Source organism: Pholcus phalangioides, unplaced genomic scaffold (genome assembly GCF_987345545.1).
Source record: "Pholcus phalangioides strain wild (caught in Gottingen) unplaced genomic scaffold, Ppha-v1.0 ptg000003l_1, whole genome shotgun sequence".
Taxonomy (NCBI): domain Eukaryota; kingdom Metazoa; phylum Arthropoda; class Arachnida; order Araneae; family Pholcidae; genus Pholcus; species Pholcus phalangioides.
In genome coordinates, this window is record NW_028301596.1 from 20,000,001 (window position 1) to 20,022,844 (window position 22,844).

At 36.5% G+C, this 22,844-nt stretch overlaps 1 protein-coding gene across 3 annotated transcripts in view; it reads right to left on the reverse strand.

The window, feature by feature from the left end:
- The window catches only part of Msp300 (Muscle-specific protein 300 kDa), a 326,596-nt gene that overhangs the window by 86,701 nt on the left and 217,051 nt on the right, over positions 1-22,844 (reverse strand). For 2 of the 3 annotated variants that reach the window (XM_089245623.1, XM_089245633.1), the window contains 6 exons: positions 20,294-20,468; positions 18,026-18,334; positions 16,174-16,500; positions 7,836-8,144; positions 7,277-7,600; positions 1,614-4,451 (listed from right to left, as the gene is read on the reverse strand). In XM_089245623.1, coding sequence (XP_089101749.1) covers positions 1,614-4,451; positions 7,277-7,600; positions 7,836-8,144; positions 16,174-16,500; positions 18,026-18,334; positions 20,294-20,468 — 4,282 coding nt within the window. The remainder of the gene's footprint in view (positions 1-1,613; positions 4,452-7,276; positions 7,601-7,835; positions 8,145-16,173; positions 16,501-18,025; positions 18,335-20,293; positions 20,469-22,844) is intronic. The other variant, XM_089245642.1, reaches the window with a different exon arrangement.

Consider the following 22,844-nt stretch of genomic DNA (forward strand, 5'->3'; position numbering starts at 1 on the left):
ATTTATTTCAAATTTTTGTCAATAGAGGGCGCTGTATAAAAGCAAATCACTAGAAATATGCAAATCAAAGTCCTATAAAATGCAGGGTGTACAATGAACAGCTCATTTCCGAATGAGCATTATGAATTATTATTCATAACATTTTCCTGTTACTGCAGCTCACATAAGTCATTGTGATGATGACGTTGGTGAATAAGGCACTATTGGTGGTTTTACCTCAGCCCCAAATCGTTAGAAAAAGCTTTACAAACGTTTCGAACACAGAAGAGATTAAAGAAATCAGGTTCAATCACTCCTGCCAGATTGGCATGCAGCACCCTCTACCAGCAAAAAAAATTTGAACTAATTTTTTTCTCTGAACCGAAAAAATTCCCCTTTAGTGAGAATAACTTTTTGGCAGACTTTGCATTCAAATATACCAGTTCCTTCAAATTTCATGAATTTTTTTACTATTTATGAATTAATGAATGGGACACCCTGTACTTCAAATGGTTCTCAAACTATTTCTTTCAGTAATTCAGGAATTCTTTTTCCATTAAATCATAAATTTTTTTTTCTTCAATTCCTGAAATAATTTCTTTCATCTATTACTAAATCAGTTTTTCACTAATCATGAATAATTTTTCATTAATTATATATTGCCATTAATTCCTAATAATTATGATACAATTTTTTAAACTATTTACAAATTTATAAGACACCCTGTAATTCCATAACAAATAAAAGAATTAATTAATCAGAATCAAGGAAAGAAACTTTTTGAACTGATGGAAATTAACAATAATGAACGAAATAATTTGAGATAAATAGAAGTCTTCAATTATTTGGGTCCACTGTTCAATTCTTAGTACTCCCATTGAGATGCTTCTGCGAAGATGCCACTATACATTACATTGTTACATTGAAACTTTTAACAATTTGGCCTGAAAGATTGAAGATCCCGGATCTAGAAAAATAATTTTAAGGTTAAAAAAAATGTCATCTAGAAAGGCTATCTTAAATATCGCCGCCCCCACCCCATGCCAGAAGCATGAATATGCAATGTTCTGGGAAAAAAACAACATGGGAAATGGCGTTTGAATGAATATTCTATCCATGTTACTCTATGAAAGTTATTTTCATAAAAAATGTTTTAACATGTGTCTCGATAGGGACACACATTTGAATTTCTGGTAAAATTTAGATCACAAAATAAGGTATCTAACCAGCTGTTAAAAGCAAATGGAAAATTTGCACATTCATGTTTCTGGCATAAGGGGACACAATATACTATTTCTTACTAAAGTTATATAATTATTTAATTAAAATCTGCTTTCTTTCTTTGCCAGGTAATCGGCATGGTTAATACAAAATCAGTACACAACACAAAAGTGAAAACCTTGCAAGAGTATGTTCAACGCATCAATCATGAAAAAAAAAGTGAAAGCATTTGAGATATCATGCAGGAGGTTTATAAATTCATCCCATGCTATTAGTAATATCCAACACACACAGCATCAACCATGCTATGAGCAAAGAGGGGGACTGCAGCGGGTGCTAGAACAAATGTGACACACTGTAGTGGCTTGCAGAATTCAGTCATGCGAGCTAGGAAAAATAGAAATAATTTTAACCTTCATTTCCTTGATGCAACTACTCTGTTGATGCATGTATTTTTTCCCTTCACAGCCTTGGCTTTTCAAAATTATAGTGACTCCTCCTCCTCCTCCAGGAGATCCCCCGATACTATCAGAAGAAATTTTAGTACCCTCATTGGGAATGTTTTGATCTTTGTTCAATGTAGCATCCAAAATATTTGCATATGTAGGACAATCTGAGCAGTCTTCATTTTTTATGATTAAAAATGATTTCATATTGGTTTCATCTGTTATTTCACTGGAGTTTTCTTGGTCCATGCTGCAGAACTGAACATAATGTACTGGTGGTATACAGCATATGATCTCTTCTGGAGTGAATAACTCTACAGAAACTGGGTACAGTAAATTAATTTCATATGAAACTAAGTTATCGTGTTTTAAACAAGCATATGAATTGATTTTGATTTCAGTATATTCTTCCTTCAGTTGCATGTTAAAATCACAATCTTTTTCAGATGTAAATGCCTTTGAATCCAAGTTCTTAGAGTTAACATGTTGGTGGTCAAATTCTTCCAAACTTGATTTTTTTTCTTCAGGTTCAGTAATACTGCACAAATCAGACACCGATTGCATCTTGGAACTCAACTTTGAGTCTACATCAATGGAAGTGCTACATGGGGAAAACGTTGCAGGCCACAAAAATGATTTTATTTTTTCGTTCGCGAGATTTTCAACAGAGTTTTGCACTGCAGGTATAAAGATGGATGGAAGCATCTGATTATCAGAATCTTCTGGGATCATGCCAGTGATTCTTTCATCTTCATGGATGCTTCTATTAAATGGTGCAGAAAACTGACCATCAGGGGTTCTTCTGGTGATCGTAGGAGAGCTATATCCGGAATCTCTTCCACTTTGATAATGCCAATTACCTATCTGCCTGGCAAGTATAGGAGATGCAGCAGGCCTTGGTTGTACATTTTCCATCACCACTGATTCTTCATTGCCAGAAATAATACTATCAGATACAGTGTCTTCAATAGTTTTATTGTTATCATCTGATGACTTTTTCTTCTTTTTCTTTTTCCTCCTTTTATTCTTGATTGTTTGACTTTTGTCAGGAACAGAATGAAAATCTTCACAGGACATTGAAACTTTTCCTTTCAAACATTGTTTCTTTTCCACCTGCAGTTGGAGTGCCGAGTCTCTTACTACGTGAAAAGGTTCATCAAAATTTGACTCACCTTGTACAACTTTAATTACATCTTTTTCACATTGAGGATGATGGCAAAAGCCTCTGTTCAACTGGCATATTTCTGTTATGCCGTCCTCACAGTTGAACAGAGGCCTAAACTCGTTTTTTTGACGGGTGACATCGCTAACCCCTAAAAAATGCTGTTCAGTTTCTACTGATTCGGAATGTTCAACCAATGATGTATCTTCAACAAGTGGTTCTAATTTTGGGCGGTTTCGGTTGTCAGAATCAATCTCTAAAAAAGACTTCTGAGTTTGATTTTCTGCACCTGGTTCATCAGGTTTTTGATAGTGCGCTGAGTGGTTAAAGGAATTTGGATCATTATCTTCTGCTTTTTTTAGAGGCATAACTTTGGTTACCTGGGAATCACATGATTGGGCAGCACAACTTGCTGATGAGGGCATTGGACTACTCTTTCTTGCAACTTCGGCATAAGTTAACTTACGACTGTCACTCATTGTAGTTGGTGACAGAGGAGTATAAACTTTGGTTTGCATCTCACTATGTACAGATTGTGTCCGTATAACCTGTTCTGCATTATTAGCATATATCTTTTGAAGAGACGTTGAAGAAACCTGAGACTGAGAATGAACATTAGAAGGCATTGTCATCAACGACACTGGAGAAGGAGTTAGCGGATGCACTTCACGATACTTTGAAGAGCCATCACCATCAAACTGTCTTACAGGTTCTTTTAATTCACTTTGATTAGAAACATCAGCCAGCAATAATTTTTCAATCTCTGGATTTGCTGCAGAGCTTTGGAAACCTGGATCATGGATAAAATGTGACTGCGATGATGAGGGCTTGAAATATTCTTCTTTAGATTCACTCGATTCTTTAAGAAATTCTTTTTTGTGGGAAGATTGCAAGTCATAGGAATCAAGGTGTTGAGCAGTTGCATCAGGAACTGGACTAGCTCTACCTGACAAGATATCAGCATATGAGGGTTTTCCTAAGAAGCCTGAAGCCCATGATGAGCCTACACCGACCCCAGAAGAACCCGAGCCATCACCAGGGGGCTTTGCCATATCATATATGGTCTTCTGTTGGTCACACTCATTCTTCAAAGAATTAGTTTCAGGTATTTTAGAGGAACTTATGGTATCCTTACACTTTTCAGCTTCTCCAGAGGACTGATGATCCTTTTTTGTCAAAGGTGACCTACTGACTGGAGCTGGAGCCTGACTGTATGTATCTTGGGATGACTTCTGAACAATGTTTATTGGAGAAATATTTATTGACTCATGAATGTCGGGAGATCCTAAAAGAGGACTAGAAGCTATAGATGCATAACTAGGTTTAGATTGTGGTGATGAGATTTTAAAACCAGATGGTGAAGAGATTTTAAAACTAGATGGCGATGAAATTCTAAAACCAGTAGGTGTCGACGATTTATGCCTTTCTGAGTGAACTGTCTCTCTATAGTGCCTATCACCAGGAATAGGTGAGGGAGAGTGAAGCTTTGGAGGAGAAGGGAGAGAGACACTTTTTAGAGCCGGAGCCGGGGATTTTACTTTATAGGGGTCTTTATCTGGAGTTCTATATGCATGAATATTCTTCAGCCTTTCCTGAACAATTCCCATTTGATGAGAGCAGTCAGCGATGTGATCTTTCAATGCCTAAGTCATCGAGTAGAAGAAAAAAGAACAACAGACTAAATGTATCATTAATGCATAGTATATGAAATTATAATTGTCTTGCCATGATTCATTGCAGGTACATTTTGGGAGTAGGAAAAAGGCAAAATAAATATAAAATTAACAAATAAAATTCTCATTAATCCACATTTTTTCTATGAGATGGGGAGGAAATGAAAAGTACAAATATTATTATGTATCTACTTTCATAATGCTCATTCTTTGAACCTTTTTAAGAAAACACGATTTAAATGAACTGCACAAAATAATAATAATAATAATAATAATAATTTGCCACAAGATGAGTAAAAACCAGTAAGAACAACACTTTTTGGACAAATTAAAATGCAGATGATAAGTGAAAACCTTCTCCTTACTATCATTTTGGAACACTGTGGGTTTCGTTCCAAAAAGATTTTTAAAAAAAGTCTGCACGAGAATCTTGCGCGATAGAAGTGAAACTTCTAGATCAGTGGATCAGTGTTTCCCAACCTGTTTTAGACCATGCCCCACCAAAGCATTTCTGAAATCCTGATGCTTCTCCCCCCCCCCCCCCCCCTGTGAAATTTCATAGTCCTATAACAAAGTTTTTTTTTACATAACAACAATAATTTTTTTTGCTTTGCATCCTTTTAAATTTTGCAACCTGGGAACTTCTTCCCCCCCCCCCAGTTCTTTCTTTTTCACCCATTACTTGTAATTCTTAAAATTCAAAAGTGTAAACTCCTATTCTGGTTGAGGGAACCATGAGAGGTCATTTGGTCATTTACTTAGTTAAAGCAGTGATTCTTAACCAGGGTCCTTCAAGTGACTTTAGGCGTCTGGGTCTGTGAGCTTGGATGAGGAAAGCAACTGACTCACTAAATAGAGTAGGTAGGCTTTCACGGGAAAAAGGTATCCATACTTTTTGAGGTGTCATGCCTTGCTCGAGGCTTTTTATCAGCACATGTTCCATGCACTACTGAAATGGACATCATGGTAGCAGGTAATGGCAAGCAAGGAGATGAAATAACATCCTCTGAAGACCTTCGACTATTGATATTGATACAGATTTAGCTGTGCTTCAGCCAAAGCACCAGTAGATCACGCTCTTCATAGGCGATCTTTCCGTCTCCTTGCTTACTGTCACTTGCACCGATGATTGCCACTGCAGTAGTGAACAAAATGTCTGCTGATATACAAAGCCTCAAACACAGCATAACAGACTGAAAAGCATGGATACTATTAATCATTGTTTTTACATTGCTATATACAGAATATTATTTTTCTGTAAAGGGGTACTAGTGCTACAATCAACGGCGACTAAGTAGAACCTCTTGATATAACAATAGTCCAACTAGAACCATATTTTTTCTTGGTGCGTAGAATATTATTATATCGGGATTTCACTGCATATAAGTGTAAAAAGTAGCAAAGTTAGCTGGAACTTCATCAAGGGATATCTAACAGTTTTAAATATTATTTACATTTCTCAGTAATGATGCCATGAAACTTTTTTGAAGTTTACTGAAGAGACTTTTCTTTAATGTTAATTGATTGCAAAATGACTAAAAATATAGACTAATAGTTCATACGAAGATGATGTCACTCTTTGCTGGAAAGGTTTGGATAGTTGGTTGATGCGAAAATAAGTCCAAGAAAGAAAATTCAACTGGCCTTGCGGGGAATCAAACCCACATTCTCTTACTTGTCGGGTGAGATGAAACTGAATTAGTTTCTCTAGGAAATGGCTCATACATGGTGGATACTGACAACTGTCAAAATACTACATCACATCATTACTTGTCAAAAACTAAAATGGAAAAGTGTTTTCTACTTTAGAATTGGGAATATTGTGGGGGTTATAACATTTTGAAGTTTTGTGGGATGTTATGACACATCCAGTCAGTTATAGGCCAAACACTCAAAGAAAATAAATCTCCCCCCCCCCCTGCCCGCAGTGGGTTGCAGCTTCTTGAAAATGGATTGAAATAACCAACCAATCCCATTGAAGTCAAGTTTGGTTTTCTTCTTTCGCCATTGGCATTTTTCATCTTTGTGTAGTGATGTTATAGCATTGTTATCTTTGCCTATACTGATAAATTTTTCACTACATTTGTAAAGTGTTAGCCAAAGGAAGATCTATTTGAACAACTTGTTGACAAAAGTCAACATGATAACTTTCTTTCCTTCACTATTTAGTCACATCAAAGTTTTCTTTCTTTCTTTAAAAATGCAAGGGGGAAAATCTGATTTGCACATCTTCAGCTGTCTTGATTTTTCTAAGGGTTAATATCTTCGAAAACGGCAAGTGATATGTTTGGTGTTCAGTGAATTTGGCAGGATTCTGAAGTGAACATAATCAATTTTTATAGCATTATAATTCTGGAATTATTGGTCATATCAAAAAACTGAAAACACTTTTCTGTATTCGTTTTTGACAAGGAATCACATGGCAAAGTTTACAGCAGTCAATAGCATTCATCCTGTTTATCTACTTCAAATAAAACTGTTAATGCATTATTTATATGGATGGTATAGTCTTTTGTTGAAGATTAATTATTTTATTAAAGTGCATTCAATAATTTATAAAATTTAGAAAAATTATAAAATTTCTGAAATTTAGAAAAATTATAAAATTTCTGAAATTTAGAAAAATTATAAAATTTCTGAAATTTAGAAAAATTATAAAATTTCTGAAATTTTGCTGGATAGATCTATGCACATAAACCATCCAACTATGAAAGAAAGTTTTATCATGCATCTGAAATCATCATTATATCACTTATAGTAAGCATATATTTATTATCTGTGAGCTTATTTATTACCTTAACAAAATTTTGTAGCTGTCCTTTGTCCTCAGCAGCAATGTTGGCACTACCTGCTAATGCTAGCTGGTGACTTGCCTGAGATGCCGAATGCTTTAAGCCATGGAATTCTTGCTGGTATTGGTCTTCTTGTGCTAAACACATTTGAAGCTTTTCACAGTTCTCGGTTACAACACCATGACACTGTTCTAAAGCCTCCTGCACAGATTGACCCTTGTTCAGTATATGATGATTGTTGATTGATGGACCACGCAAATGAACTTGCAGCTTTTCCATAGCCATACTCACTTTCGTTTTTTGGGCTGATATGTCTGATAGGATTTTCTAAGGAATGGAAATCGATAAATTAAGCGATATGGCAAACACGAACACATAAAACTCTAAATATGATGTTTGTGTATCTAAATGGAAATAAAATTAAATATCTCTGAGAATACAGTAAAAATTATCATTATTAATTGGACTTGATAAAGTAACCTCAGAGAAAAACATAAATTTTCATCGTAAAAGTATGCAGTGTTTGAATAAGAATTGAAGGAGAAAAATCTTTTGAAAATACCTCTTGATATGACAGCTGATCTCTCAAAATCCGTTTGTGGAATTGGGGAGATTCGATGATGTTTTTTGTATTTCCAAGCCACTTAAACACTTCGTTGACTTTACGTTCACACTGTTCACTTTCTTCAACCATTTCTTGAAGAAGGAGCATTTGTTCCTTCAGCCGACTTTCTGTTGAGCCCTGGTCTTGTTCTAGGGAATCCAGCTCATCTATCATATCACCAGAGCTGCAAGCATCATTGATTCTGTCCAAACACTTGCTCATGCGTTTCATATGATGTTGACACTCTTCACATTCTTTTGACAGTGACTATAGTAAAAGCAAAATCGTATCCATGGTTAGATGTGTATTTACATACCCTATGAATATTGATAATAACTTAGTAAAATTCAGTAGAAGTCTGATATTATGAATACAGCCTATAACGAGTGATGTGCGAAGGATTGTCAAATCGCAAATGCTAAAGATACAAAAAATATTTGGTTATAGTGAATTAAAAGGTTTTTATTTTTTATTTGAAAGACATACACAAACACTAAGACAAAAGTACAAAAATACAATGAACAACAATATACAAAACAATACAATGTAGACTACACGAAAAACTGATATAAAGAAAAATAAACACACATACTTTGTAACCTGTAAGGATTTTAGAAAATCCTTTTACCAGGTCTAGATGAGATATTTCAATTTGGAATTGTTGTTATTATTTAATATTATTATATTACTTAATACGATTATATTAATTATTATAGCTTCATAATTTAAGTCTTTTATAATTAAGAGAATGCCTTGTTTTGGAATTTGTTATATTGTTTGTATTATTAATGGTTCAATATTTTTGTGGCTGTATCCAAGTAGCATTTTTTTGAAAAAGTATTTTTTTTGTTTTTGGGATGTGATGTATTATTATATGTCTAGCTAAATTTTTTTTTTGGTTTTTTATTAACCAATTACACTAGTCAACAGCCCCCCAGCTGAGGCAGAGTCTGGAACAGACAAGCTGGGCTGGAAGAGATCTCTGCAACAGGATAAATCCAGTGGCAAAGTTCTGGCGTTCATTCATTCAGCTCCCCAGGAGAATTTCTAGGCATAAGTTTGATGCCCTAAGTTATCTGAATGCAAATTCAACTTCTCAAAACTGATATATATCCCGTGGGTTTTATTGTTGTTTGATCGAAAAAATATTCTGAAGCAAAATGTGGTTTCCCTTTGCAGGAGAATTATTTAGAACTTTTAACAAGATATTCAATTAAGCGACAAGAACTTTTAACAAGAGATTCAATTATTATTTACGGTTCAGTTCATATTTTCAGTGCACGAGGAGTAGCGCCATGGGCCCCAGAGCTCTATAAGTAAGAATGTAGCAGTGGAGAGGGGAAAGAAAAATCCCTTACAGTTTATTATGCCTTCCTCAGTGACTAGTGATAAATTTCCCATATCCATGGAAAAATTTGGCTAAAATTGATTTATGCAGGAATTTTATTTGGCATTTTTGGAAATTTTGAGTTCATAAAACAAAACAAAAATTTTTTTTTTTTAAATTATACACGCAGTTCAATATTTTACTAGGGTACTTGACTACATATTTTCACTGATAGGTGGCAGTACATTTTTCAAAATGTATGTGAAAAAAATTCACTCAAAAGGGAAGTTTTAGAGGGAAATCTTCCGTCACTTAATACCCATAAGGTGATCAAAAAGTAACAAAAAAAAGTTGAAAATTCAATAATTTGAAAAACGTGAAACACTAGTTTGCACAGAATGATGGGATTTTATAAAATAACAAAATTTTATTGTCAGAACAGTTATGTCTATTGCCAATAGATGTTGCTAAAGTTAAAACTATTTTCATGGCATCATCTGTCAATAATAACTATTTTGCCATTGAAATTTTTCATTATTGAAAAAAATTCCGGTTTTTTTTGTGAGTAAACGTTATGATACACACATATAATGAATGCATTACAAATATGTTGGTTTTAGACTAATATTTTTCAAAGTTTTTTTTTGAAAATTAATATCCAAATTACTTTCTTTGGTTTACCGAATTTCTTTTCCTTCTTTGGTTAAGCTAGTAATGGGCTAACTATGGCCTGCGGGACACATACAGCGTTCCTCAGAGGTTCTATCCGGCCTGCCGCAAATTTCAAAATAATAGTATAAAAGTTTTCAATTTCAGTGTTTTCAAAAAATTCGTGAGAGTAGTCATGAGAATTTAAATACGAATTGATTTAAATACCTTTGCACATGCAAAAAAGAAAAGTAACGTAATATGCAATTCAGTCAGGTTGAGCGTAAATTGTTTTCTATTTAAATAGGTGTACTGAAAATTTCAATATAAAAATTATCTAATTAATTAGGATTAAAAAATTACGAAAATCATATTTGTGAAAATACACTACTGGTATCTTGGAGTGAAATTTTGTTTTGGTGCCCCCCAGAACATTTTAACATGAGACGCCGCTGTGTTCTGGGCTCCCCCCCCCCCCATACTTAGCTAGGTAACAGCTTGCATATTTGCATACTTACACTCAAAAACCATAGCACCAGATCTCATCAGGTAGGCCCTATGGACACGAATCTCCGGGCTATGAACATCACATGGGTTAAGGTTGCCCTGGTACCATGGGCAGCTCCGCTAGATTCTGAAAGTAGTCACCAACTTCTGCTCACCATATTTCATATGGAAGCTTTATTTCTTCAGAGTTCTTTGTGGCCCCTCCTTCATCACTTGTCGTGGCTCTATTTTTTTCTGATTTTCACCAGTGGCCTCCTTAGAACATCCCAGGACCACAAGGGGCCATATGGCCCCAGGTTGAGAAACACTGTCCTAAACTATTTGCAATCACACATACTACACAGTGAGTCTATAATTTGGAAAGCACTGAGAATCACAAATGTCAGAGGAGAGTGAATCAGAAGACGTACGATCTTCAGAAGAGTAGACCTGATTATGACACATCATCTAACTTTATAGAACAGAAGAACCTGAAATGATTTCATGATTTCGTTTTTCAATTTAGAGCTTTCCAAACAACGTGCTCAAGTTTGGAGTTCTAGGTTGAGAAAATGAAGCCTTCTGCTGAATGAATGAAGATTTCAACTTTCAGATCAAGAAGTGATTGTTTTTATATAAATTTTTAAATGCAGAATTCAATGAGTGTGTGTTTCGACATAAAAGGGCTGATGATGGAAATGAGTGAACAGTATAACCTATAGGAGGGGTGACTATTGATTAAAGTAAAATCAGCAGGGCTCCCACTCAAAAAATTAAAAAGAGTAGGACAGGAATGACTGTCCAAGTCATCAGGACTCGGACCTGAATCACTTCTGAATCACTTCCCCCCCCCCATAGACAACATAACCATAGCATAATATATATCTTTTTTTGAAAATTAAATTTTTTCACATATCACGCTATTTCAGTATCCTGCAAAACTGGCTCGAGCCAAAGCAAAATAACAGAAATAACTTGGTTACAAAAACAATTTTTGGCCAAAACAGTGCACTAGCAACCACAGATAATTTGTTTCTGTCCCCTCACAATATAAATTACATTCTTTTTTTGGAGTCTTCCACAGTCCAGTCTGTCAACTCTCTTTGACAATGCGCACAGCAAATTATGAAGACATACATTTTTTAAGAATGATGCTCTTTTGAGACCACTTCCAAGATCACAGTGTAAAATGTGTAAATTACAAGGTCCGATATAAATAAGTCAAAGTGGACCAGATAGTGTTTTACTGCATTATCCATCCCTTTTTAAAAAGGATTTGTTTACATTTTAATGCTTGATGCCAGTGTAATCGTTTTTGACAAATGAAGCACTTTCATTTCTAGCTCTTTGCTGAGCATCGTTAATATTGTTTATGCCTCTGCATGTGCTAAAAATACAGAACACAATTGAATATTATTGGATAGCATCAGAATTCACAAAACCTAGAATAGGCCTATGTACCAACTGCTTTGTTATGCAAACTGTTGTGCCACCTACACACAAAATGTGCACCATAATTTTAAATATGATGAATGTTAGTTACCGTCCAAGACCATGAAGTAGTAAATACAAAATTACTTTTTTTCAACCAAACAGAAGTTTTTAATCGCTACTCTACTTGTTGAACCCTCAAACTAAGCAAAAGTAAAACGAATAAATCAAATGGTCCACATATACCCCTCCAAAGAACCTGAAAAACGATACAATTTCTGCTTTGGCAGAATTGTTAATTGCAATCTACTACATTTGCATTATTTGACAATACACCAATGATTCGCTCCTCAATTAAAAATTATACAAATTTTGTTGACAGGTTTTGGTAAAAAAAGTAGGAAAAGTAGGACAAAACTCAGAAAATAGGATACAAGTAGGACATGTGGGAGCCCTGAATCAGCTTAAAAACAGTACTATTGCATAATGATCATGCTTTAGTGCCTGTGGCTTATGCAATAGACAAAAGAGAAACTTATTAAGACATGACTCTGCAACATCAAAGGTGGAGTCGACTTGATCTAATATACACTGCTCAAAACAATTAGGGGAGCACATGGTTTTTACAAAATTACGCAAAGATGTACACCAATAAGTAACATAAAATGAATCATCCATAATTTAAAGCCTAGCAGGAAATGGAAGAAGAAAACTTCATATGCAAATCAAAGTTCATGACGTCAAAAACCAGAAAAAGGAGATAAGGGCAGAAATCGGGATGTTGCAGAAACGTCTGTTTTACTGCCGTAACTGTGAAATTCGATTGCGCAGTATTTTTTTTTTGAGACAAGGTGACTTGAGGATGTCTCAACAATGTGACTTACCGGAATCCATGGCATGGCGTGTTATAGGCAGACTGGAATCCGGGCAAACACAACATAGTGTCGTGGACGCTGTTGGAGTTGCCAGAAGTGTTGTTGCAAGGCTGTGGAATCGATTCCAAGAAACAGGAAATGTTAGACGTCGACCAGGGCAAGGTCGGCCACGCGCCACTACAGCAACTGATGACCGGTATATACGGTTAACAGCCCGTCGAAACAGAACAGAGAAATGCTACGCAGCTGCAAAGACGGTTGCTCTCAGCAACAGGGCAAAGGGTGTCCAGCCAAACAGTACGTAATCGGCTTCATGAGGGAGGGCTCTATGCACGTAGGCCAATGGTCTGCATTCCGTTGACCCCATGCCACCGTGCGGCCCGAAGAAGATGGGCTGCTGAACATCGAGATTGGGAGCAACATGATTGGAGCCAAGTGCTGTTTGCAGACGAGTCCCGATTCAGTCTGGAGTGTGACACCCGACGTGTTCTGGTATGGAGGGACAGGGGCACTCGAAATAACCCCGCATTCGTTCGTGAAAGATCACAATACAGACGAACTGGTTGGATGGTATGGGGTGGAATCAGCACAGGTGGACGTACAGACCTGCATATCATTCGGAATGGCACTTTGACGGCCCGAAGGTATGCAGACGAGATACTGCGACCTCGTGTCATCCCTTACGCTGGAGCCATTGGAGATTCCTTTGTTTTCCAGGATGATAATGCCCGACCGCATAGAGCTCGTCTGGTGGAGAACATGCTTGAAGCTGAAACAATACAGCGTATGGAATGGCCAGTGTGCTCTCCTGACCTGAATCCAATCGAGCATGTTTGAGACATGCTTGGACGACGCATTGCTGCTCGACCAAGGCCGCCTGTTACTGTCCGAGACTTGCAGATTGCACTTCTTGAGGAGTGGAACAGTATTCCCGAAAGTCTGATCGATAACCTCATCGCATCCATGGCAAACAGGTGTGCAGCATCTTTTCGAGGAGACCACATGCCCTATTAAAACTCATGCATCATGTCTAAACAGTACTTTTTTTTATCGTTTACATGTAACCAAATTGTTGCCCTAAATCATCTTTTCATGTTTTTTCCATATTTTCAAAGAATTAAAGCTTAATTCCAAATTTTTTTACGTCTTTTTTCTGTATTGCGCATTGATACGCGTGTACTATCCATTGTATGCCAATACGTGGCTGTCTCGCACGGTTTTCTTCACTTTTTTGCTTGTTCCCCTAATTGTTTTGAGCAGTGTATGTATATGTATATAAGAATTGACATCATCTTGCCCCCCCCCCCCCGACTTCCAAGTCTATCTCCGCCTATGATGAGGATCATGAGTGCAGATATGTTGTGATGGTTACTGCCCTTTTTGCATGGTTTACAGGGGGAATTCATAAAATACTGCTGCTTTTTTTTCTGTCTATGGGGCAGTAGAGGCATCAAAAGCTACTACGAAGCCAAGGAGTGGTCCGTAAGAAAATAATACATCGTTGGAAAAAATAATGTGAAAAAAATACTCCACTGGTTGAGCCAAGTAACAACATTTTACCTTCACTTCATATGAAGTTGAGCGTAATTGAAAATTTTCTAACAGCTGTTCATAAAGATCAGTTTTTAACCATCTGAAAGAAATTTTTCTCAAATTTAGATCCAACTTTTGATACAAAGCTTGGAAATCCTGAATTAGCTGCTTATAGTTCTCTTTCAAAATGGTTATCTATGGCTTTCTTGGCAATAGAAAGGACGATAACTGTGTTTCCCTAGTGAGTGATTTGTTAGACAACAGCAAGAATATGGGATCCAAGATGTCACTAAAAATTTTCTCGCTCTCACTTTTACTCTAATTTCTTCCTAAAATTTTAGATGCTTTTAGCAATGAACAATGTGAACGCTTTTACCAAGGTATTCTCACTATGGAGCATAGTTATCAGAGATATCGAAATCATTCAATGATAAGGTATTAATGTTGGTTTTTAATCAGGGAGATTGATGATGCAATCCATAAGAAGCAAAGCAGTATCATCTCATTTTTTCAAATCAAAGGCACCTAAAATTTTTGAAAAGGATTATTAATTTAAGAGGTTTTTCAGAAACATTAACTGGAAAAAACATCAGTAAACTCTGAGAGGTTATTTTTAAATTTATTTAAAACCAGTAAATATTTAATTTTTGCATTGATGTGATAGTTGCGTATCTCAGATGTCTGCGTTAGCGTTCATGTTTCTGGTTTTAAATACCTGTATTTAGTTTTTTGTATGTTTAATTTTAGTTTTTGTTTGATTAGCCATAGACTGATTCTAATTAAATCCTTTTCTATTTTTCATAAGACTTTCCATTTCAGTGTCCTCAACGTATAGCATTACATAATAAGCAGCAAAAGATATCAGTTTGTCATTTAGCTTCTATTTACAAAAATCATTGATACAAATTAAAAACAATAATGGTCTCAGTACAGATCCTTGCATGGTACACCTTTTCACTTTCTTGAAATGAGCTCATTTTTCCATTAGTTTCAACAGCTTGTAGTCTATTGTGTTTTATGAAGTTTTTGCTATAACGCCAAAATAAATTCTCAAAAAAATTAATTTTTTTCTTTCCCTTGAAAAATTGAACTTAAAGAACGGATTACTAGCACTTATCTTCATCCATGCTCTTCGCAAACATCTGAGGTACTTCCAACAAAGGATCGACTCTGATTTTTTTTGTCATACACTTATTTTTTACCTCCTTTTCACCTTTTTAGGCCTTCCCACAATACACATGGGATATATGTCAATTTTATTTTACTTTTGCCTCGCCCAAGGCATATTGATAATGATCAAGTTTGCATCCAGAGCTTATTTGCCCAAAACTTGCAGCTTAAAGGGGTAACTAAATTCATAACTCTGACAACATAAATATGTTAGGGACACACATGATGTACCAATTTATTCGAAATTTCTCAGAGGAATATGTACAAAGTGCATGTACGGTTCATAGAAGTAGTTAAAAGTAGCTGAAAAAATCACGCTACGAAAAAAAAAAAAAGTTTATGAACCCTGCAGTGAAAAGTTTAATTGTTCAAACGGTTGGCTAAATTGTTTCTAGAATATGAAATTCTTCGAAAAAGCATCTTAGAAAATCAACTGCTATTTGACCGAAAATCAAGTTTATGAGCTGAGTCCAATTCATTTGCTAATATTAGGATGAAATGATCTAAAAGAAGATTATAATGCAGATGTAATGGGAATTTTCTACAATTTTTAACCTGACAGAAAAAAAAAAAAAAAATTAAATTTGCTTACAATGAGAAGTCTGCCATAACAATAATTTACTTTGGGATTTATTTTAAGCTCTCATTATGACTGACTTTTAATGTGTAAGTGTGTTATGAGAATATCATAATAAGAAATTTTTCATTTAATCATGAACGATAATTGCAAACTCTGTCTTTTCTAATGATTATCCATTAACTTGGTAAAATATCATTAGCATAAAGAACCATCTAGTTACTTCAATTAAATGTTTATAATACTCACCATTAATTCTTCCAAGCGTTGCTTTGATTTTTGAAGAGAAGAAATATCAATTTCTTCAGAGAGAAAAACGTCAACTTTCTTTATCCATTTGGACAAAACATCTTTAGACTCATAAAATTGGTTGCTGGCAAAGACAGCGTCTTTTATGTGCTTTTCACGGTCTCGAGTCCATGCTTCAATTTTCAAAAGCTGTTCTTGAAGGGAGGATAAAGTGTTTTCAACTATTTCCCGGTCTGAAGGATGCATCATTTTTTCTATAATCTGCCTTCCACTGTGCTTGGCTGATGACAGATGTTCTTTTGCTGTTGGTATTTCTGATAACAGTTTCTAGGCACAAAATAAAATTCATTAACTAGATAGAATAAGTCGAAATACAATTTACAGTATAGTCAACATAATGGTTTCTATAGACCAGTGTTTCCCAAAGTGGGTGATATCATCCCACTGGCGGGAGGTGGGGGGCAGGGACTTTCCTCATAGGTTTGGGCATTAAACAAACATGAATTTTTGGTTCCCTGCTGTATCTAGCATTCTTTGGACCATCACATTGTGTATTCTGACTCTCCAATGGTGACACTTTCTCAGTCTGAGACTTTCACACCCTCTCACGCTCATGAACATCATTTTCAATTGAAGGAGTACACATTTTGACATGAAACTTATTAAATAGTACATAAAACATCACTGGATACACCCTGACCTATCGATCAGGCCATTGGAGCATAAGCAGATGCAGATTTCGAATGAGCAGAAGGCGGGTTATTCACTTTTCCCCTCCTATCTTGAAATGAATAATGCAATTTTTTAGTGAACGGGGGAAATAAAGAAGGGGAAAATTGCTCCTCTGTTTACTATTATTTAACCTTACATGTACCTCGTAAATATTTCTCTGGGGAATTTATTACAACTTGGTGCATGCAGGAACATGTTTTGTGTGCTAAACTTATTTAAGTTGTCAGAGTTATGCTTGTTTCATGTTATACTGGTACTGCCTTCCGATTTCCATATTTTGAAATGAAAATGGCAAATGCCTGAACTTTCATGTTATGTAACCTAAGGATCTGAGTTTGAATTCTGTTGGTTGCACAATGGTAGTCAGAGGAAGTTGGTTTTCTGGGGTTTTCTATTCAGAAAAAGTCTCTCCGGAGAGAGCAGGCAGACCTCCTACACATTACATACACAACATGAAAATTAAGGCACTTGCCATTTTCACTTCAAACTATGGAAGACAGATGACAGCACCCATATAACAAAAAAAAAAGGTACTCGAGTGGCACAGTGATAAGATGCTCGTCTTCCACTATGAAGGTTACTGTTAAGGTCCACAGGTATGAATACGGCCAACAAACATCAGCATCAAGATCTTTACATACCAAGCTTGGGTCGACCACATATAGATTGCACCTTCATTTCCCACCCAACTCCACTGGTTGGAAATTGCCATATGTGGCAATATATGACTGGAATTGTTGGTGTGTGGAAAAGTAGTATAACAAGGAACACACATAAATAACTCTGACAACTTAAAGGCCACACATACACTCAGAACACACATTCTGGCATGTACCACTTGGTTAGAAATTTCCCAAAGGAACCCCATATACAGTTGAGTAGTAGTAGTAGTAAACAGTGGGGGGAGATTCCCTATTCTCTGTATCCCTCTATGCTATGCATTGGAGGAGAAATTAAGTTAAATAAGTACATAATACAGATACACATAAATAACAAGATAAAGGAAAAAATACAATTAGAAACTTAAACGTGCATTATAATGTTTACAATTGAAAAAATGATAGTAGGCAAAAATTTTTGAAATGAAAAAAATTAATCTTTAGTCCTACAAACTAGGTACCTGTATTGTGTCATAAGCAGCGTCTGGTAAAGCTGATTTGTCTTGCAACTGCTCTTGAGCCTTCTTTAGCCATTCTCTGAGAGCATCCACTGACTTTGTATATTCAAAACGTGTAGCCTGAGCACGTTTGTATTCCCGCTCTTTATCCTCCAACATGCTAGTGGATTGTTCAGATAGAATTTCAAGCGTGGAAAGTGGTTGGCCAACATTTTCTGGCACGTTGCCTCTTGTTTCCAAGAAGGAATCCTTGACATCTTTGCAAGTATTTCTCACTTTGGTTGTGATACTGGCGACTTCCTCTCGAAGTTCCTGAAATGGTGAAGTCAATTTTATTTATGATATATTTCAACAAGATTTTATATTAATTTCTTTTAATGTATTTTCATGAATCATGGGTGGAGATACAGAGGAGGGTTGTCATGAGGGGTCTATTATCAAAGACGTGTATGAGCAACCTAATACAGACAAGCCATTTATAAAATGAAATTGCATGTTACAAATTGGTACTGTGGACCAAGAAAAAATATTGTTGTTGAGGGATTATTGTTATATTGAGAGGCAGCTGTTGCCAACTTTGAGGCGTCAATGCAAGCCTATCTCTTTGTTAAAAGTCTCGGCACAAAGAGCAACAAGCCTAAAATGGTAAAATCTTCAATCATTACACTTTACTCACAGTTAGAAAAATTTATGGTATATGGCAGCACTACACATAATAAGAATTACACTGAAAAAAACTTTATGTTAGGTTCACAAAATAGATACACACATTCGAATATGCACCAATTCGTTAGAAGTTCCACAGAGGAATGTAGACAAGGTACATGTATAGTTTAGTAGTAGTTTAACATCAGAGTTTTACATTGCCAAACAAGACTGAAAAAAATTATTGAAATTATTGTTGTCGATGGATTTATCGTTACATCGAGTATTGTTATAGCAAGGTTTCCCTTTACTGCTGTACTATTCTAAGGAAGGCTACAAATGAGATCTGTTAGCATCATCTATTATGGCGAAATGTTCAACGGACCACTTACAGCTGTGATTCATAAACTTTTGTCACCTGGGGTTCCCTCGCCTTAGTCAACGTTCACCTACGACTTTCTAGAGAAGTCTAATAAAAACCACTTCAAAGCACAGAAAAGCAGTGGTATTGGAGCCAGTGGGTGCTGTGGGTGTTCGAGCACTCATGGTAATTTGTGGCACTGGTCCAAGCGTCCACAGAATTACTTGAAAAATCAAACAAAGTTTCCTACATAAAATTCAAGACAAGAGCACCCACAGATTCGACACCCTGCTGAACAGGCACAAAGCAATATCAACACTTCATCTCAGACAAAGGTTAGAGATGAACCTAGTAGCCACAACACTTTCAGAATTTCTGGCTAGCAGTGTATATGGGTCTTCTTTTTATTCAAATCTATGTGAATATCTGTAATATACATGAATAATTTTAATTATAATTAATTTTCAAGACTGTCGAGGACTACCACCACCCAGACCTACTATAGCACTATGAGCCTTCAGGAAAATGGATTCTCTGGGCATGTCTCCCAATCAGACTTGAGGTGCAGCTTCCCCCCCCCCCCCGCCCCCATTTAAAAATATTTTTCCATGTAATAGACATTGTTTTGCATATGTCTCATTAACATGAGGCTCCCTAACCATCTGAACTACCCAGTCAGCCTATGCCCAGCTTTATGATGGCCCTGCATTCTGGAACCTCACCGGAAAGGTTCTTGGATGCACCCAAATTCTGAGTCTTTTAGAGGGCTGAAATTGATTTTTGGGGAGTGTGTAGAGCGAAAATGGGTTGATCCCTAAGCCTAATTCCTATCATATCTCACGTGGATGGAAGAAAGTGGGATGCTTTAAAGTGATTTACTATAAATATTAAAGAGGGCCACAAAACAGTTTGGGCGCTAGGCCACTACATGACTAAGTTCAACTCTGCCTGCGGGACTCTGTTATATACAGGCTCTACTTAGTGCTGTCTTAACGCATGGGCCCACCCGAGCGCGGCCCAGGGGCCTCAAGAGAATAGGGGCCTCAGAAAAATTAGAAGTAGTTGAATTTTTCGGGAATTTTCTTGGTAAAGCATCAGAGAAATCGCTTGGCCCGGGGGCCTATGATGCTCTTAAGACGGCCCTGGCTCTACTGTATATATGCCTATGATGATAGAACCCCCCCCCCCTTATCCCCAGACTCTTTCAAGTTCATCTCAGCTGATGATCATAATAATCCATGATTGTACCAAATTGTTAAACTTACAGACATGTTTCTTTCCACAAGTTCTAGGTCGTTATCGTAGCAGTCGAGTGCTTGAGACTTATCTTCCAATTCTTTTAGAGCTTTCTTGATTGCTGCGATTTCAGATTCTAATTCTTTAATAGCTTTCACTTCTTCTTGGATGTCATTCATTTCTTTTTGAAGTTTCTCCATAAGCCTAGACATGAACAATTTCGAATTTCTTAAAAAAAATTTATCACTTATTTTGTAAAATTTCCAAATAATTAGAGGAGGCACAGATGATTTTTTCTCAGAACAATTAGCATGCTCAAAGGATAGATGAGATTATTATAATTAGAGCATGCAATTAAAATTATAAAATCAGAAATATCTCTTTCAAAATATAAATCAAATTATAGATAAAATGATAAATACACATGATATAATGATTGTAATGATATAATACACAGGGTGTCCCATAAACGTGCAAATTATTTAAAAATTCATAAAAATTGAAGGAAATGGTACATTTGAGAATGTGGTTTGTGAAAAGTTTTTCTCAAAGGAGGGAGAATTCTTTTTTTGGCGATTTAAAGTTTTTGTCAAAAGAGGGCACTATACAACAAACCGGCAGGAGTGATTGGACATGAACCTTTCTTCAATCTCTTTTGTGTCTGAAACGTCCATCAAGCTTCAGCTGAGGATTTGTGGCTGAGGTAAAATTATGTTACCAATAGATGTGATGATTTAATAATTGAATCATTATATATACAGGCCTTTGCTCTCTGTGGCTAGAGTTACAAGATTCGAAAACTGAGAAAGGAGGATACCTGCACACGCACCCTTAGCGAAGCCACTTATACCAATTTCCGCGATGGATGGGGCCATGAATACCAATGAAACTGGTGACAACAATAATTTTTCCTGACTCTAAAACAGGAATTGCTAAAACAAGCAGAAACAAAAAATTCTGGGAATTTCGAAAGCTATTGGTGAATGCGTGTGGGGCAAAAAAACAAATGTTTCAAAGTGGAGAAATTTTTTTTTCCAAGAAAAGAAGGAAAATAATTTCAGAAACCTGAAAAGGAGAACAAAAGGGTGAATTTTCCGAACCGTAGGAGGACGCTTGAAATTATATCAAAAAGGAGGACGGTTGGTAACCCTATCTGTGGTGAAACTTTTTAATGGGGAGATTGGCTCACAAATTTTTAGTGCTGTCATCTGTATTTCAATTTGTGAGCGGAGTGTGGTGATCAAATAGAGGGTGACACCAAAATAAAAAACGGTTCGCAGGATTAGCATCGCTAGGTCATGGGAAATTTTTTAAGACAGGAAAAAAAATTACTCAAAAAAAAGCTGATAGGTGGCGCTGACGTACACAAGTCAAAGAAAAGTGTATCGATCCGGCCCATCCAATCTGTCCAAAGCCGCCTGAAAGTTGCTTTGTTCTAAATGCAGCTTTGAATCTGTCGTAACTGAAAGATGCGATCCACAGAGACGTGTCATGTATACATCCGTACATGCTGCACTCTGCCATTGCTGGATTTGTGACTCGCCTGCAATGTGTCATTCCCTGTGGTGATGGTGGTTATGTGGAACACATACTGTTGTAATAAACGATTTGGAGGCATTCTGTTCGTTATTTGCGTATATTTTCTTTGATTTGTGTAAATCAGAGCCACCTATCAGCTGTTTTTTTAGTTATTTTTTCCTGTCAAAAAAATTCCCGTGACCTAGCGATGCTAACCCTGCAAACCGTTTTCTATTTCTGTTATTTTTCCGGTTTTTATGAATTTTTAAATTTTCTATTGACTTTTTGCTCACCCTGTATTTGTACCAATGTAGGTTGGGAGATCGGTTCGCATTCGTGCCTTGAAGTTGGGAATCAGAAAATCAACTTCAGTGATTTGTACTGGTTTGCACTCCTCACGAACTTCAATTTGAATTCTCGCACCCGGGGGTGGCTGGGGCGCAGATCCAGGGCGATTTATCGGGTACGTTCACTGCATCGTCCCGTATTTTAAAGGGACAGTCGAATTTTTCTCCATATTATTCGGCTCTTGGGAGGGGCGATCGTCCCGCTCTGGATACTCATCCGGCCTGAAATTTTCATCCTCCCGAGGCATAGCTTTGACGCTTCTCTGGCATAAAAGTCGCGCCATCAGTAAAACGACTAAGAAAACTTGCAGCTGTATTCCAAGCCATTGAAATGCATCAAGAACTAGTTTTTTACCCCCCCCCCCCATAATTCTCAGTGGTGGGAAATCCATGTGGTCGCATTGGGCACTGCTCTAGGAGGGACGCGACGTCCGAGTAGGAAGGGCAAAAATTGGTTTGTTAACCAAAAAAACGTGGTCGAGGGGATAAAATTAGGTCCAGCACGGGCAGAGATTTTTTTTCTAGAGCAGCCCCTATATATGTAGGGCTCGGCTCAGGTATTTTGGGAATCATTTCAGGTATTTTGGGTAACAGATGCCCTGTTATTATTTACGCATAGGTACAGAGTGTCCCACAATCGACTGACAGTTTTCAGAATGGGATAGCAAGGAAATAATAACAGATACTAAAGCCATTCTTGCGGAATATAAATGTG